Below are 14,011 nucleotides of genomic sequence, written 5' to 3' on the forward strand. Positions count from 1 at the left end.
TGAACACGTCTAGCTACTCTGGGACTTCCGAATTCAGACTGACAGAGTTTTGGAGCACAAGACTCCTGACCTCACGATGGTGTTAAAAAACCAAGTATGGATTGTTGATATAGTTTCACAATCATGCCATTTACTCATAGGAGCTCTGGTTCTCCCGGCAGCTCCTTTATTACCTCTCCTGCCACACCTTAGACTCCAGCAAAGTATCTCTGCCTTGGCACGGTGCTGGAGCTTGAGCATCTCAATGATACCACGAGTGAAACCGTATATGCCAGCAAATATGGAAAACACAAGAATGGCCATCAGATTGGAAAGAATCTACTTATATCTCCATACCAAAAAAGGGAAACGCTAAAGAATGCTCAAACTTTCATACCATGGCACTTATTTCACATGCCAGTAAGGTAATGCTCAAGATCCTGCAAGGTAGGCTCCAGCAATACATGGAGTGAGAGTTGCCAGATGTACAAGTTGGGTTTAGAAAAGGCAGAGGAACAAGAGACCAAATTGCCAATATCTGCTGGATAATCAAGAAAGGCAGGGAGTGTCATAAAAACATCTATTTCTATTTTTTGACTATTCTAAAGCCTTTGACTGTGTGGATCATAACAAATTGTGGCAAGTTTTTGGTGGTATGGGGTTCCCAAGTCACCTTGTCTTTCTCCTGAAGAATCTGTATAACAGCCAAGTAGCCACAGTAAGAACTGATCATGGAACAACAGACTGGTTCAAGATTGACAAAGTTGTATACTTTCACCCAACCTATTCAACTTGTATGCAGAACATATCATGCGAGGTGCAAGGCTTGATGAATCCGAGGCTGGAGTTAAAATTGCTAGAAGAAACAGATGATACCACTTTAATGGCTGAAAGTGAGGAGGAGCAGAGGAGCCTTCTAACCAAAGTGAAAGAAGCCCCTTAAGGTCCCCAGGCCCCATGTGTGTATATGTATAATCTTGTTTATTGGAGAAGTCACTAACTGAAGTCTGGCGTTGACTTTGTCCGCATTTTCTTTTCCTGAGAAGGTCTGCCAACATCTTGCCAGGCTTCATTTACATGATTGGATTAATCAGGTACCTCAATGGGACCCATACAAACCAAGTGACACAGGGGATAACAGGAGCTGGATGGTCCACCCTTCCTTCATGTAATTGCCTGGACAATATGACATTTGACTTCCCAGCATAGAGTTTCCAGTCAAGGGAATTTGTATTTATTTATATTCTGTTTAATAATAACAATAGGCCTAACTAATAGCAGACTCCTAAAAAGAGCATTAGTAACACTATTAAAATTAGGCCATAATAATAATAATAATAATAATAATAATAATAATAATAATAATCTAGTCTATGACTAACACTTTCCGAATCTTTAGCACTGATATCAGCATGGAGTTTGGTTTGGACAAATGTTCGACAGTGGCACTGAAGAAGGGAAAAATAATTGAAAGTGAGCTCATAAATATGCCCAATGGCCAAGCGATAAAGTGTCACTAGCCAGAGGCCTATAAATATCTGGGCATACAACAGCTGGACAACATCAAACATGAACATGTGAAAACTGTGGTCAGCAAAGAATACATTCAAAGGGTCAGAAAAATTCTCAAAAGCAAGCTCAATGAAAGCAATCCTATCAAGGTCACAAACACCTGGGCCATACCTGTCATAAGGTATATTGCTGGCATCATAAACTGGACACTGGCAAAACTGGACAATTTGGACAGAAAAACAAGAAAACTCATAACTATTCCTGATTCACTGCATCCTCGCAGTGATGTTGACCGGCTCTATCTGCTGAGAAGGTCTGGTGGCAGAGGACTTTTACAAGTCAAACAAGCAGTTGAAAAAGAAAAACATCATGCCCTGGCAGAAGATGTAAAGGATAGCCAAGAACTTGCTTTGATTGAAGTAAGTAATCGGAAACTTCTCAAAGCACGGCAGACAAAGAACCAGTACAAGAAAACTGCACTACAAACCAGAGCTGACAGCTGGCACCACAAAGCATTGCATGGGCAGTTCCTTGGCAAAATGGAAGGAAAAGTGGATAAGGAGTAGACCTGGTGATGGCTCACGAATGGAACCTTGAAGAAGGAGAGAGAAGGCCTGATTCTTGCAGCCCAGGAGCAAGCCATCAGAACAAATACAATTAAGGCCAGGATCAAAAAACAGATGATGACCCAAAATGCAGACTGTGCAAGGAAGCTGATGAAACCATGGATCATCTCCTCAGCTGCTGCAAGAAAATCACACAGACTACAGACAGAGGGACAACTCTGTGGCCCAAATGATTAATTGGAACTTATGTAAGTCGCCCCTGGGCTGAGAACAGCGGTATAGAAGCAAAGTAAGTAAATAAATAAATAAATATGTCACAAGTACCACTTGCCAGTAGTCAAGAACTGGTAAAGGGATCATCAGCCTGCAAAGGTAGTGGAAAATGAACACGCAAAAATACTGTGGGACTTTCGAATCCAGACTGACAAAGTTCTGGAACACAATACACCAAAAGGTCTCAGCCAGCATTTCGAAACAATAAACATCTGTCGACTGCAAAAAGGCACCTGACTTGGATCTGCATGCATCATTTGAAAATACATCACACAGTCCTAGACGCTTGGGAAGTGTTCAACTTGTGATTTTGTGATACGAAACCTAATAATAATATCATGGTGCATAGAAAAGGCCTGGGGCTTTGGTGGCAATAATTAAAAGAAAATTAAGAAATAGGACCCATCATACATAGGATTCTTCTTCTTCTTCTTCTTATTATTATTATTATTATTAAACTCCCAAGGCTTTGTTTTCAAATATTAAGAGAAATGAACAAGGTCCATGGTGCATAGAATGACATTGTTAGTCTTTCCTTTCTCTTTCCCATCTGTTTCTGGGAGTAAACTCCTTTCTCCTCACCATAAAGAGGCTGGCATTTTAATTAAGGCATTCCTAATTTTGTTCTCTCTCTCGCTCTTCATCTTCCAAACAATGGCGGAGGGAAGGCAATGGTCACAAGAACAAAAGGCTCGGCAGTCATTAAATGGGATGCAGATCATTCTGTCTCTGCAATAAAAGGCACCTTTTGCAAAAAAAACCAAAAGCCAGGCAATCTGCTTCCCCACACCATACATTTTGGGCCTATACACACACACACACACACACTAGCCATCCCCTGCCACGCGTTGCTGTGCCCCCAGACTGATGATCTGGAAAATAAAGTATTGTGAAAGTGTTGGTTTCTAATATATGTAATTTCTTTTTGCTTGTGGATAAACAGTATTTCTTGCCCTGTTTTCTTGCCCTGGTGAATGGAGTTAGACTGGATGGCCTTAAGTATTTTCTATTGGTCATAGGGATTCTGTGTGGGAAGTTTTCCCCAATTCTATTGTTCGTGGGGTTCAGAATTCTCTTTGATTGTAGGTGAACTATAAATCCCAGTAACTACAACTCCAGAATGTCAAGGTCTATTTCCCCCAAACTCCATCTGTGTTCCTAGTTGGGCATATGGAGTATTCGTGCCATGTTAGGTCCAAATCCATCATTGTTTGAGTCCACAGTGCTCTCTGGATGTCAGTGAACCACAGCTCCCAAAGTCAAGGTCAATGCCCACCAAACCCTTCCAGTATTTTCTGATGGTTATGGGAGTCTGTGTGCCACGTTTGGCTCAATTCCATCATTAGTAGAGTTCAGAATGCTCTTTGAATGTAGGTGAACTATAAATCCCAGCAACTAAAACTCTCAAATGACAAACTCAAATTTTTGTGTGATGGTCACTCCTTGGGTTAGTAGGTGTCTTGTGGTGGTCACATTTGGTGTCAATTCATCCAGTGGTTTTTGAGTTCTGTTAATCCCACAAACGAACATGTCATTTTTATTTATATCGACTAGCTGTCCATTGCCACGCGTTGCTGTGGCCCAGTCTGATGATCTGGAAAATAAAGTAACGAGAAAGTGTTGGTTTCTAATATATGTAATTCCTTTATGCTTGTGAGTAAACAGTATTTCTTGTTGTTTCTCTGTCAGTGTTGATGTGGAGAGTGTCTGGTTTGCCTACTCTGGAACATGGAACATATCATAGTCCTTCTTTAAGGGTCTCTTTCAAATCTATGATACTGTATCTGTGTGTGTGTGTGAATAATATTTATCTATATTTATGACTGGATGGCTCTTTGTCAGGAGGGCTCAGATTGCATTTTCTTGCCCTGGTGAAGAAAGTTAGACTGGATGGCCGTAAGTATTTTCTGTTGGTCATGGGGGTTCTGTGTGGGAAGTTTGCCCCATTTCTGTCGTTTGTGGGTTTCAGAATACTCTTTAATTGTAGTGAACTATAAATCCCAGTAACTACAACTCCCAAATGTCAAGGTCTATTTCCTCCAAACTCCATATTTGGGCATATGGAATATTTGTGCCAAGTTTGGTCCAGATCCATTATTGTTTGAGTCCACAGTGCTCTCTGGATGTAGGTGAACTACAACTCCAAAACCAAAGGACACTGCCCACCAAACCCTTCCAGTATTTTCTGTTGGTCATGGAAGTCCTGTATGCCATGTTTGGTTCAATTCCATCATTGATGGAGTTCAGAATGGTCTTTGATTGTAGGTAAACTATAAATCTCTGCAACTACAACTCCCAAATGACAAAATCAATGATATTTTAGTAAAGGACATACATTGGGTTGTTAGGTGTACATTTCTGGGATTGTCCCTTGAGATACTCGGCACCCTTTGGCACCCCCATGTTCTTCCCAAGCCACCCAAGGCTTTCCTTTCCTGGGCTGGAAGTTTGGGGCTCCTTTGGGCGGGGTGGGCGGGGCTTGGGACGGAGGGGGCGTGGCCTGTCCTTCCTCGTCGGTCCCTGCCTCGGCCGGCCGGCCTGCCTGCCTGCCTGTCCGCGCGGCCTCTTTGTGCCTGGCTGGGGAGGCAGCCATGGGCTGGAGCCGGGGCCTCCGCGCCGCCCCCGCCTCCTACTTCTGCCTCAAGTTCTCCCTCTCGGCCTACGCCACGCTCTTCGCGGTAGGTAGAAGACCCCGCCCCCGAAGAAAGGAAGGGAGAGGCAGAGAGACAAAGAGAAAGAGAAAGGAAGACGGAGAGAGGGAGTGGCAGAGAGAAGGAAGGAGGAAAGGACGGCAGAGAGAAAGAAGGAAGGGAGGAGAGGCAGGGAGAGAGAGAAAGGAGGGGAGAATTAAAGGAAGAGGAGTGGGAGGGAAAGGAAGAGGGAAGGAAGGAAAGAGGGAGAGGCAGAGGGAGGGGGAAAAGGCAGGAAGGGAGAGGCAAAGAGAAAGAGGGAAGGAAGGAGAGGCAGAGAAAGAAAGACAAAGAAAGGAGGGGGAATTGAAGGAAGGAAGAGGAGGGAGAGGGAAAGGAAGAGGGAGGGAAGAAAGGCAAAGAGAGAAAGAGGGAGGGAGAGGCAGAGGGAGGGAAGAATGGCAGGAAGGGACAGGGAAAGAGAAAGAAAGAGGGAAGGAAGGAGAGGCAGAGAGAAAGAAGGGAGAGGCAGAGAGAGGGAAAAAGAAAAAGAAAGGAGGAGAGAATTGAAGGAAGAGGAGGTAGAGGGAAAGGAAGAGGGAGGGAAGGAAGGCGGGGAGAAGGAAAGAGGGAAGGATGGAAGGCAGTGAGAGAAAGAGGGAGAGGCAGAGGGAGGGGAAAAAGGCAGGAAGGGAGAGGGAAAGAGAAAAAGGGAAGGAAGGAAGGCAGAGAGAAAGAAGGAAGGAAGGAGAGGCAGAGAAAGAAAGAAAAAGAAAGGAGGGGGAATTGAAGGAAGGAAGGAGAGGTAGAGGGAAAGGAAGGGGGAAGGAAGAAAGGCGGGAAGGGAGAGGGAAAGAGGGAAGGAAGGAAGGCAGAGAGAGAAAGAGGGAGGCAAGAAAGGCAGGAAGGGAGCGGGAAAGAGAAAGAGGGGGGGAAGGAAGGAAGGAGGGCAGAGAAATAAAGGAGGAGGGAAAGACAGGAAGGATTTTTTTGTCGTGTCAGGAGAGACTTGAGAAATTGCAAGTCGCTTCTGGTGTGAGAAGGATGAAAAGATGAAGGAAGTATGAAAGAGGAGGTAGAGCGAAAAGAAGAGGAAGGAAAGAAAGGGAGGAAGAGGAGGCAAAGAGAAAGAGAGTAAAAGATAGAGAGGGAGAAAGGAAGGAAGAGAAGAAGGGAAGGAAGAAAGACAGGGAGGGAGGGAGGGGAAGGGAGGGAGGAGGGAAGGCAGAGAAATAAAGGAGGGGAGACAGGAAGGATGAAAGAGGAGGTAGAGCGAAAGGAAGAGGGGGAAAAGAAAGGAAGGGGAGGAAAAGAGAAAGAGAGTAAAATATAGGGAGGGAAAAAGGAAGGAAGTGAAAAAGAGAAGGGAGAAAGAAAGACAGGAAGGAAAGGAGCAGGAGAGAGGGAGAAAGGGAGGGAGGGAAGGCAGCCAGGGAAGCCCCCTGCCCTGTCCCTGTTTCTTTGGGCCTTGTCTCCTTGCCCGACTGTGGTTCCCATTCACAAAAGTGCCCGCATTTTACAGTGTGTTTGCTCCGAGTTTTTTAACCAAGCATGGCCTTTTTAGAGTCAGGCCTGAATCTAATTGGTTTGTTTCAACTGGAGTCGGCCCACCGAAGCAATTGTTGGGCGAAGAATCAACATTGAGGTCAATAGCATTGATCCCCTTTGGGAGACCCTGGGGGGCTTGGGCTGCCCCCTGCACTGAGCATGCCCTGCAGACAGTGGTCTTTTCAGCCTCAAAGGTTACAGAGCATGGGCACAAGCCCCAAAGGCCCAGCAAGGCATGCAATGGAGGCCAGGAAGATGCCTCCTTAATGCTCTATAGTTTGTGTCTTCCCCATCCATACCTTGCATTGCTTCCTGGCTCACTTTCTCCAACACCAGTTTGAAACTGGATTAAAGGCTCATGTTGGGGCCAGGTTGTATGAATGCGTAAATGCCCAGTGACTTTATGGTGAATTTTATCTGAGGTTGACTCAGGCTATGAAGGAGCTGTCCAAGGTCCGTTCCCTTGCCAAGTTTTGAGAAACATAAAAAGTTGCAAGGCAAGCAGGCATCTCTTCGTATTGTCGAAGGGTTTCATGGCCGGAATCACTGGGTTGTTGTAGGTTTTTCCGGGCTATATAGCCATGTTCTAGAGGCATTTTCTCCTGACATTTCGCCTGCATCTATGGCAAGCATCCTCAGAGGTATCGAGGTCTGTTGGAAGTAGGAAAATGGGTTTATATATCTGTGGAATGACCAGGGTGGGACAAAGGACTTTTGTCTGCTGGAGCTAGGTGTGAATGTTTAAACTGACCACCTTGATTAGCATTTAATGGCTTGTAAGTGCCTGGGGGGAATCTTTTGTTGAGAGTGATTTGATGTGCCTGATTGTTTACTCTCTGTTGTTTTGCAGTTGTAATTTTTGAGTTTTTTGAGCCATTAAATGCTAATCAAGGTGGTCAGTTACAGAGAATGAACACCCCAAACTCCTCTGGGACTTCCGGATTCAGACAGAAAGAGTTTTGGAGCATATTACTCCTGACCTCACAATCGGGTTAAAAAACAAAGTATGGATCTTTGATGTCGCAATCCCAGGCGACAACAGAATTGCAGAGAAACAACTGGAAAAGCTGACATGATATGAGGATTTAAAAATTGAACTGCAAAGACTCTGGCACAAACCAGTAAATGTGGTCCCAGTGGTGATCGGCACACTGGGTGCAGTGCCTAAAGACCTTGGCCTGCACTTAAACACAATCGGCGCTGACAAAATTACCATCTGCCAGCTGCAGAAGGCCACCTTACTGGGATCTGCACACATTATTTGCCGATACATCTCACAGTCCTAGACACTTGGGAGGAGTCCAACGTGTGATCCAATTCAACAGCCAGCAGAGTGTCTGCTGTGGAATCATCTTGTTGTGTTTAAAATAGTAATAATAATAATAATAATAATAATAACTTTACATGGGAAAAAACCCGATCAACATAGTTAAAATAGTAACATGATTAAGGCAGACAACATCATAAAACAATATAAAAGAACAACAACATAACAGAGTATAAAAACAACCATCGAGCAACAGCCAATAGTCTGAAAGAGTAAGTAATTTCTGGTGCGAAACAGTTGTGAGGACAGGGCTAGTGGATAAAGTGCAAAAGAATTAGGTATAGGGCAATATGACATAGAACATTATATCTCTGGGTAGGGAACAGTAGTAAAGTGCAAGGACTAGATTTTGAATCACGGCTGGGGTAAAAATTAGCTGGGGAACTGTCTAATCAAAAGCACAGTGGAACATCCATGTTTTTAGATCTTTACGGAAGGTGGGCAGGGTGAGTGCCATCCTAATCTCCCTGGGGAGAGAGTTCCAGCATTGGGGGGCCACCACCGAGAAGGCTTCCTCTCGTTCCCACCAACTGCACTTGTGACGGGGGTGGGAGCGAGAGAAGGGCCTCCCCAGAAAATCTCAGTAATTGCACAGCTAAGTGTAGATGCAATCGCGAAGATAGACAGGTCCCTAACCATTTAGAGCTTTATAGGTAATAACCTGCACCTTGAATTGAGACCAGAAGCATTGGCAGCTAGTGGAGCTGTTTAAACAGCGGGGGTTGACCGCTCCCTGTAATTCACTCCAGTTAACAACCTGGCCACAGATCTTTGCACCAACTGCAGTCTCTGGGCCATCTTCAAAGGCAGCCCCACATAGAGTGCATTACAGTAATCCAGCCTGGAGCTAACTAAGGCATGGACCACCATGGTCAAGTCAGGCTTCTTGAACTACAGTCGCAACTGGCACACAAGCTTTAACTGTGTGAAGGCCCTCCTAGCCACTGCTGACGCTTGAGCTTCAAGCATCAGCGCTGAGTCCAGGAGGACCCCTCAGACTGCGGACCTGTGTCCTCAGGGGGAGTGGGGCCCCGTCAAGCACAGGTTGCCACCCTATGCCCCTATCAGTCACACAACTGACCAGGTTCTCAAAGGCCGGGTGCCCAAGCAGGAGTCCCCCAGCTTCATCAGCTGGGTGCAACCCTCAAGGAAGGAGTGGAGCCACTGTAAGGCAGATCCCCCAAGACCCATTCCAGAGAACCACCCCAGAAGGATACCATGATCTATGGTATTGAAAGTCACTGAGATGTCTTAGAGAACCAACAAGGGCACACTCCCCTTTTCAAGTTCTCTGCGGAGGCCATCCACCAAGGTCACCAAAGCTGTCTTGGTACCATGACCAGGCCTGAATCCAGACTGTGATGGGTCCAGAAAATCGGTTCATCCAAGAATCCTTGAAACTGAGAATCCATCACTTACTCCAGAACCTTGCCCAAAAAGGGGAGGTTAGTCATTGGTCGGTAATTATTTAATACTGAGGCATCAAGGGATCCCTACTTCAGGATTGTTCTTACTATTGCCTGTTATAGGCACGATGGAATTTGTCCCTGATCCAGCAAGGCATTTATGATCCTTGCAAAGCACTGACCTAATCCCCCACTGGCAAGTTTGAGGGGCCAAGAAAGGCAAGGATCTAACGAATCCAACAAAATTGGACCAACTGATGCCTGGATGGCCATCTGTCAGGGGTGCTTTGAACGCGATTGTCCTGCTTCTTGGCTATGGGTTGGACTGGATGACCCATGAGATCTCTTTCAACTTTATCAATACCGAAGAGCCAAATGATATCCTAGCAATGGGGCTTGTTGGAGGTGTTTCTAGGAAAAGTGAAAAGAGAGAGTCATTTAGAAGGTTTGAAGAGGGCTGAACAAGGCTAGTGTCTGGGGTTGGGATTGGTGTTTAACTTGGGCAGGAGTTGGGGCTGTTAATGGAGTATTTAACCCTTTTCTTATGTTACCGGGGGCGATTCTAGGGGCCTTTGGGCACTGTGCAAGCTAGCTTTATTTTGTTTTTAAAGATCTAATTTAAAGCCGGCAATGAGGGGCCAAATAAGAGGATTGTAGAGAACCTTCCTGATGTAAATACCCCAGTGATTTAACTGTGATTTATGTGTGATTGTCCTTCAATAGTCTTCAGCTATTATATGGTCTTCAAATGTAACTAGCAGACATGAGGTGTAGTCATAAAAATTATATTCTCTACGAAGCCAAAAGATAGAAGCTATTTTTACTTCTGTATGGCGCTTTCGTAGACTCTGACCCAGGGACATCTTGACCGCTCTCTGTGAGTACTACCTGCCTCTATTTCACAGGGAATCTGAGATTTCAAATGCCAATTTGTTGGACTGTAAGAGCTGCTGCTGATGTAGAAAATCCAACTGTTGAATGTCTGAATGTGTGGTTGAGTTTCTAGATGCCTCTTGTAAATCCATCCCAGTAGTCCATTCATCTACCCTCCTTTGCAGATTCTCTCCATGGTGTAGTCCTCCCTCCATCCCTTTATCCCGAGATGGTTTGATTTCTCTCTCCCTTTGCCCCTCCTGCAGTCCTCATCCCTCCCCATACCTGTCCAGTGACCAATTGTCCTTGAATAGTTTTGAGGTCACATCATCCTCTTCATTCCACGTGCAAAGCTTTTGAGTTGGGTTTTTCACAATTAAGGAAACCAACCCATGTAAAAAGATAGTCCAGCTTCTCATTCAATGTCTTTAGATGTTGAAAATGAGACAAATCGATTTCCCAGTAGTTCATATAAATGAGATAGATCAGGGTTCCTCTCTTGAGCATCCATTCTCTTTCTTACTAACCAATTACCATCAACCTGGGCCATCCCCATCATCAGACACACGGCTGGAATTGTGAACTGGACACAAGCAGAGCTGGATGATCTGGACAGAAAAACAAGAAAACTGATGACAGTCCACTACTCATGACACCCGCGTAGTGATGTCAACAGACTTTACCTTCCCAGAAAATCAGGAGGCAGAAAGAGGGCTTCTGCAAGTGAAACAAACGGTAGAAAGAGAGAAACGTGCACTGGCAGATTATGTGAAAGGCAGTCAAGAACCAACATTGAGGGAAGTCAATAGTGGTAAACTTCTTCAAGTTCAAAAAACAAAGAGGGAATACCGTAATGCAGAGCAGAAGAGAAAATTGGCAAAAGAAGGCTCTCCATGGACAATTCCTGGAAAACATTGAGAGAGAGAAAACATGGATGTGGCTCACAAATGGAACTTGGGAAAAGGAGACGGAAAGCCTGATTCTGGCAGCCCAAGAACAAGCCATTAGAACAAATCTTATCAAAACCAAAATTGAAAAGTCGGCAACAGACCCCAAGTGTAAGCTCTGCAAGGAAGCGGACAAAACGATAGATCACATCCTCAGCTGCTCCAAGAAGATCGCGCAGACAGACTACAAGCAGAGACATAACACCATTGCTCAGATGATCCATTGGAACTTTTGCCACAAATACCATCTGCCTGCGACAAAGAACTGGTGGGATCACAAGTGTCAAAATGCTACAGAAAATGAACACGTCAAACTACTCTGGGACTTTTGAATTCAGACTGATATAGTTTTGGAGCACAAAACTCCTGACTTCACAATTGTGTTAAAAAACCAAGTATGGATTGTCAATGTTGCAGTCCCAGGTGACAGCAGGATTGAAGAGAAACAACTGGAAAAGCTGACACGATACAAGGATTTAAAGATGGAACTGCAAAGACTCTGGCACAAAGTATTGTTATACTAGTAACATAATTAACATTAAGACATGAACCCTAAGAAAAACTCAAGATACATAAAAACAGCAATCAATTGTTCATTAACGATGTCCCATAGCAGCAATAGAGTATGGGAAAGTTAGCCAGCATTCCAATGGAATCCTAGTCCTCCTCCTCCTCTCTATACGCTGATGTTCAAAGGTGCACTTTCAAGAGATTTTTGAAGGAGAGGAGTGTGGGGGCTGTTTTTATGTCTTGGGGGAGGGAGTTCCAGAGTGGGGGCGGCCACAGAGCAGGAAGGTCCCCTGTCTCGTTCCCACCAACCACGCTTGAGACAATGGGGGTGGGACTGAGAGAAGAACCTCCTTTGTTGACTGTGCACAAGAAAGTCTGTATAGGGAGATACAATCAGACAAATAGCCTGGACCCAACAGTTTAGGGCTTTATAGGTAACAACCAGCACTTTGTATTTAGCTCGGAAGCAAACCAGTATCCAGTGGAGCTGCCGCAACATGGGAGTGGTTTTCTCCCTGTACGAAGCCCCAGTTAGTAACCTGGCTGCCGATCTCTGAACTAATTGTAGCTTCCAAACTGTCTTCAGAGGCAGCCCCATGTAGAGAGTGTTGCAGTAGCCCAGACTAGGGTGTGAACTACCATGGGACTGGGTGCTTTTGCAGCATATGCTCCTCCATAAACCCAATGGGATAACAATGGTGCATTTCAATATGCTTTGAACATTGGACTGGGTTTGAATCCCCGCTGTAACTAAATTTGAGTCAAACTCTCTCAGCCTCAGAGGAAGGCCGTAAAGCTTTGCCATAGAGTTGAACTCACTGCATGATTCCCCTTTTGCCTTGAACTGCATAAACACACATTGTGAACTATTTCTTGCCATTGGATTCGGATCATAATTCCAATAGGAAGGTTTGTACAGAGACAGGACAGGTATGGAACAAAAGGTACGGCTAGTATCTCTACCCTTTGCATTGGCATCACTTAGAATGCGGAGGATGCCTAGCGTTGACTGTGAAAGTCTCGCTTGCTTTGCTTTTGAAGCCTGGGCAAGTTTGCCTCACCTCCAACTGCTTCCAGCATTATTGTGGCTTACGTACGAATGATAGACATAAAACGCCTCTCTTTTTGACAGCCTTTCTGATTCTTTGGCCCAAATTGCCGGTTCCAGCCCAACGGATGCGAGTGGAAATGCCCTGGTCTTTGTGCACTCAATTAATTGCTGTCAGAAAGGTTTGGGAGGCACTCGAGTGGAAGGAAAACCAGCATTTCCATCCATTTTATGTTGGATGCTAAGTAGGGTCAGCCCTGGCTAGTCCTTGGATTGGACACCATCAATGAAATTGGCTCTGGTTCCGAGGAAGGCCCTGGCAAAACCACCACTTAGAAAATGCTATTTATTTATTTATCGTGTCAGAAGCCAACCGAGGGCACAGTTATACTGTATAAACAACCAAAAACAAAATAAAAAACTTGGCATAATGCTAAATGTCCTTGAGCAGAAGCTGGCCACTTGGAGTGCATCTGGTGTCGCTGGGAAAAGGCCCTCTCTTGTGCATGCGGCAGGGCTCAGACCACATTGTAGTCGGTGGTCTGTGGTTTGCTCTCCTCCACACTCGCATGTCATGGACTCCACTTAGAGGCCCCATTTCTGAAGATTGGCTCTGCATCTCACTATGGAACGGCTTGACAATGTCTTCGGGAAATGAGCTTATAGAAAGTTGTTGTTGTTGTTCATTCGTTCAGTCGTCTCCGACTCTTTGTGACCTCATGGACCAGTCCACCCCAGAGCTCCCTGTCGGCCGTCACCACCCCCAGCTCCTTCAAGGTCAGCCCAGCCACTTCAAGGATGCCATCCATCCATCTTGCCCTTGGTCGGCCCCTCTTCCTTTTACCTTCCACTTTCCCCAGCATAATTGTCTTCTCTAGGCTTTGCTGTCTCCTCATGATGTGGCCAAAGCAACTTTGTCTCTAGTATCCTTCCCTCCAATGAGCAGCCGGGCTTTATTTCCTGGAGGATGGACTGGTTGGATCTTCTCGCAGTCCAAGGCACTCAAGAACACCAATAGAAAGTTATTGGTGTTTATATGTTTTTAATGCTTTTTATATGGTTTTTATAATATGAATTAAATGTTTTAATTTGGTTTTTATTATCATTGTGGCATCAAATTGTGCCAGTGTAAGCCGCCTTGAGTCGCCTTCGGGCTGAGAGGGGTGGCATAGAAATGCAGCAAATAAATAAATAAATCTGGCCTGGGCTCTGAATGCTAGAAGTCTCAAAGCATGGAGAAAAGGGCTTTTTTGGACTTTCACTCCCAGAATCCCCAACGTGTTGGAGACGCCGAGTCCTCCTTGAAATATCCAACAACCGGCGGAGTTTTTCCATTTCCTAAAATCAGGACATTTGCATTCAATGTCATAGATCAGCTCTGGAGCCGCTGAA

General features: G+C 45.2%; 1 protein-coding gene across 1 annotated transcript in view; it reads left to right on the forward strand.

Annotated features, from left to right (window-relative positions):
- The first annotated feature begins 4,836 nt into the window (after positions 1-4,836).
- Positions 4,837-14,011, forward strand: part of LOC132782490 (tetraspanin-15-like) — a 40,932-nt gene continuing 31,757 nt past the window's right edge. Inside the window, exon 1 of the mRNA XM_067470754.1 lies at positions 4,837-5,008. Coding sequence (XP_067326855.1) covers positions 4,922-5,008 — 87 coding nt within the window. The 5' untranslated portion in view covers positions 4,837-4,921. The remainder of the gene's footprint in view (positions 5,009-14,011) is intronic.

Source organism: Anolis sagrei, chromosome 7 (assembly GCF_037176765.1).
Source record: "Anolis sagrei isolate rAnoSag1 chromosome 7, rAnoSag1.mat, whole genome shotgun sequence".
Lineage (NCBI taxonomy): Eukaryota > Metazoa > Chordata > Lepidosauria > Squamata > Dactyloidae > Anolis > Anolis sagrei.